This window comes from Dendrobates tinctorius, unplaced genomic scaffold, assembly GCF_039654945.1.
Source record: "Dendrobates tinctorius isolate UK_male_01 unplaced genomic scaffold, ASM3965494v1 ptg000046l, whole genome shotgun sequence".
Classification (NCBI taxonomy): Eukaryota; Metazoa; Chordata; class Amphibia; order Anura; family Dendrobatidae; genus Dendrobates; species Dendrobates tinctorius.
Window position 1 is genome coordinate 3,875,139 of NW_027361714.1, and position 3,330 is coordinate 3,878,468.

Here is a 3,330-nt window from a genome sequence, read left to right on the forward strand (position 1 = left end):
TATGGAGACACTGCTGCAGGTGACATAAGCTGCTATAAACTGGCTCTCCGTGTCCTCACTCCATTGACGCCATCTCTGTACTGAACAGGATTGCAGTTGTCAGGTCCGCCCTCTGCTGTCAGATACATACAATGCTGCTCCATTCACAACAATCAGAACACTGCAACTACATTGTGTGGGTAAACGTTCCTTATAATCCCAGAGAACACTTCCTGTAAAGAAAGATATCAGTGATGTCATAAATCAAGTCCAATCCAGGAGCAGCTCCTTCTCACAGCTCCTGTGTGTACCGCTTTATGCTGAACAGTAGACACTCCAGAACACCGACTGCTTCTACTCATGGTCGCGCCACTCCAGTCTCACCTCAGAGAGCTAAGCCCGCCACCCAGGGGAGCAGCAGACGAGGATTACAGCCTGGAAATCCCGCGCTCTAAGCTGCACCACGTGAGAGATCACGTGTAGGGCAGAGAACACAAATCACACGTGACCATGACGTCACAATGTCCCAGTAGAGTTTGCGTTTCCTGCAGACGTTACTTCCGCTCTGCTCTCGTACGTGTGTGCTGCGGAGCTCCTGAGGCGCCATGACGGACCGATACACCATCCACAGCCAGCTAGAGCATCTGCAGTCCAAGTATATCGGCACTGGCCATGCGGACACCACCAAGTGGGAATGGCTGGTGAACCAGCACCGCGACTCGTACTGCTCCTACATGGGACACTTCGATCTGCTCAACTACTTCGCTGTGGCGGAGAACGAGAGCAAGGCCCGGGTGCGATTCAACCTGATGGAGAAGATGCTGCAGCCGTGCGGGCCGCCTGTGGACAAGCCGGACGACTCCTAGAGCCGGGGAGCGGGCGGGCCAGCTGTGGACTGTGACTGGCAGAGTGCTGCACGCTCCTAGTGACTGCCATTGCGCCTGGTGACTGGCAGCGGTCCATTCTTCTGGTGACTGCCATTGCGCCTGGTGACTGGCAGCGGTCCATTCTTCTGGTGACTGGCAGCGGTCCATTCTTCTGGTGACTGCCATTGCGCCTGGTGACTGGCAGCGGTCCATTCTTCTGGTGACTGCCATTGCGCCTGGTGACTGGCAGCGGTCCATTCTTCTGGTGACTGGCAGTGGTCCATCCTTCTGGTGACTAGCAGCGGTCCATTCTTCTGGTGACTACCATTGGCCCATCTTCCTGGTGACTAGCAGCAGTCCATGCTGTGACGGATCCATGATACAGTCAGTGATCGATGCTCCTGGTGTAACAGGACAGCAGCTCCGCCATACATAAATGCAAAATCTTAGGAACGCTTTGCTTTTGATTGTTACTTCAGGACATGGATTTTCTATGTTTTTTTAATTGTAATAGACATGGGTTTCTGCTCTAAGAGGAGCTAATACTGCTCTATAGACCAGGTGGTCTCCACTGAATAAACAATTGTTTCTTCATTGTCCTTATGTATTTGTACTACCGGTTATAAGTAGGTGGTATTGGGGTCCCCCACCTGAGTAGAGTTGAGCGAATTTGTTTGGGTTCCCGCTTATTCAGCAAGTTATTGCTTACCGAATAAGCTGCAGAGGGAACCGGATACATGGAGCACGCCAGACGATCAGCACTGCAGCTGTATGTGTCGCGGCTGTGTCAGCACATTGCATGGAGTGCCCAACAAACAGGCTCTCCATAATTGTGCTGTGACTAACACAGCCACGACATATGCAGCGCTGAATGTCTGGCGTGCTCCATGTATCCAGGTTCCCTCTGCAGCTTATTCGGTAAGCGCTATAACTTGCTGAATAAGCGGGAACCCGAACAAATTCGCTCAACTTTACTCCTGAGCCTGTAGTGCTGGGATTACACCCAAGGTCTTAATTGCACAATCGTTTAGCGGCTACAATTTCTAAAATGACCTGAAAAAGTGTCCGCTCACAATGCCCATGGCCCTCCACTTATCACCATTATGTGGGGGAGACACGGGCATGTGCAGTAGCCCTGATCCTATGATGGGCCAGGTTTTAGACTCTTATTTAGGGACGTACTAAAACGAATGAAGAGAAGGCATAAATAAAAAGAATGAACAAAACTTATGGGTCCAAAACTATGTAGAGGTATTATAGATTTCTTATGCATCTTTGATATGGAATGAATGTCAATTATATGTAGACAATTAGGAAATGAACACATCCCATATAAACAGGCATATATTATACTCCCTGAGCTTGATTGGGGGGGGGGGGGGAATGAAGATGAAATATATGTGGATAAAATATGTAGCTAACATAGAGAAACTCAAAAAAACACAATAAAAAATAACCAAAACCTTGTCAAATGACATGCACTAGCTGGATGCAGCAGGCCCCCATTGATAAAGGCTGGAGCAGCACAGGTGCAAAACACTGATGAGAACAGCCACCCTCTCACCTAAATAATGGAGAGGTTGGCTGCCTAGTAGAAAAAATGCACCCAGGGCTTGCATAGGATGCTAGTCACACAGGTATATGTGATGCAAAGTGTCTGGATAACAGCCCAGGTTTTATGTGTGGTGCATATATAGTGCTGGACAGCCTGCCAGTAGTGATGGGCGAGTAGCATCTCCGAGTATTTTGGCACGCTCGGAGATTTATTTTTCGTCGTCTCAGCTGCATGATTTGCGACTTTTAGACAAGCTGAATACATGTGGGAATTCCCTAACAAACAGGCGTTCCACACGTATTCAAGCTATCTAGCAGTCGCAAAGCATGCAGCTGAGGCGACAGAAACTAAATCTCCGAGCACGCCAAAATACTCGGAGGACACCTGAGCATGCTCGGGGAGACACGAGCAACGCGTATACTCGCTCATCACTACCTGCCTGCTAATACTATGGGTGTGATCAATGGCTGTTGTCCATACTCTTTGCATCACACTTACCTATGTGACTATCGTCCTATGCCAGCCCTCTCTGTGTGCATTTTTTCTACTAGACGGCCAACCTCTCCATTATTTGAGTGGGGGGTTCTCATCAGTAGCTTGCACCTTTGCTGCCCCTGCCTTTATCAGTGAAAGCCTGCTAGTGCATTTGTCATTTGACAAGGTTTTGGTGAGGCAATTTTTTATGATGTGTTTTTCAGATGATATATGTAGATAATTATATTCCCTGTGCTTGATAAGTCTAGAATGAAGATGAAATATATGTAGATGTTAAAAGAATGGACACATCCCATATAAGCAGGTGTATATTACATTCATTGCAGGGCTGCCATTGGGAATTTTAGGGCCCTATACTGGCCAAATTTTAGGGCCCCCTTGAGATGGCTCCACCCAAGATCCACTTAATAAAATTGAATATATTGATTCTAACTT

At 48.0% G+C, this 3,330-nt stretch overlaps 1 protein-coding gene across 1 annotated transcript; it reads left to right on the forward strand.

Moving 5' to 3' along the window:
- The first annotated feature begins 463 nt into the window (after positions 1–463).
- On the forward strand, positions 464–1,444 carry SF3B5 (splicing factor 3b subunit 5). The gene has a single exon (XM_073575663.1). It carries the CDS (start codon positions 585–587, stop codon positions 843–845), a length of 261 nt encoding a protein of 86 aa, XP_073431764.1. The 5' UTR covers positions 464–584; the 3' UTR covers positions 846–1,444.
- Positions 1,445–3,330: the final 1,886 nt, after the last annotated feature.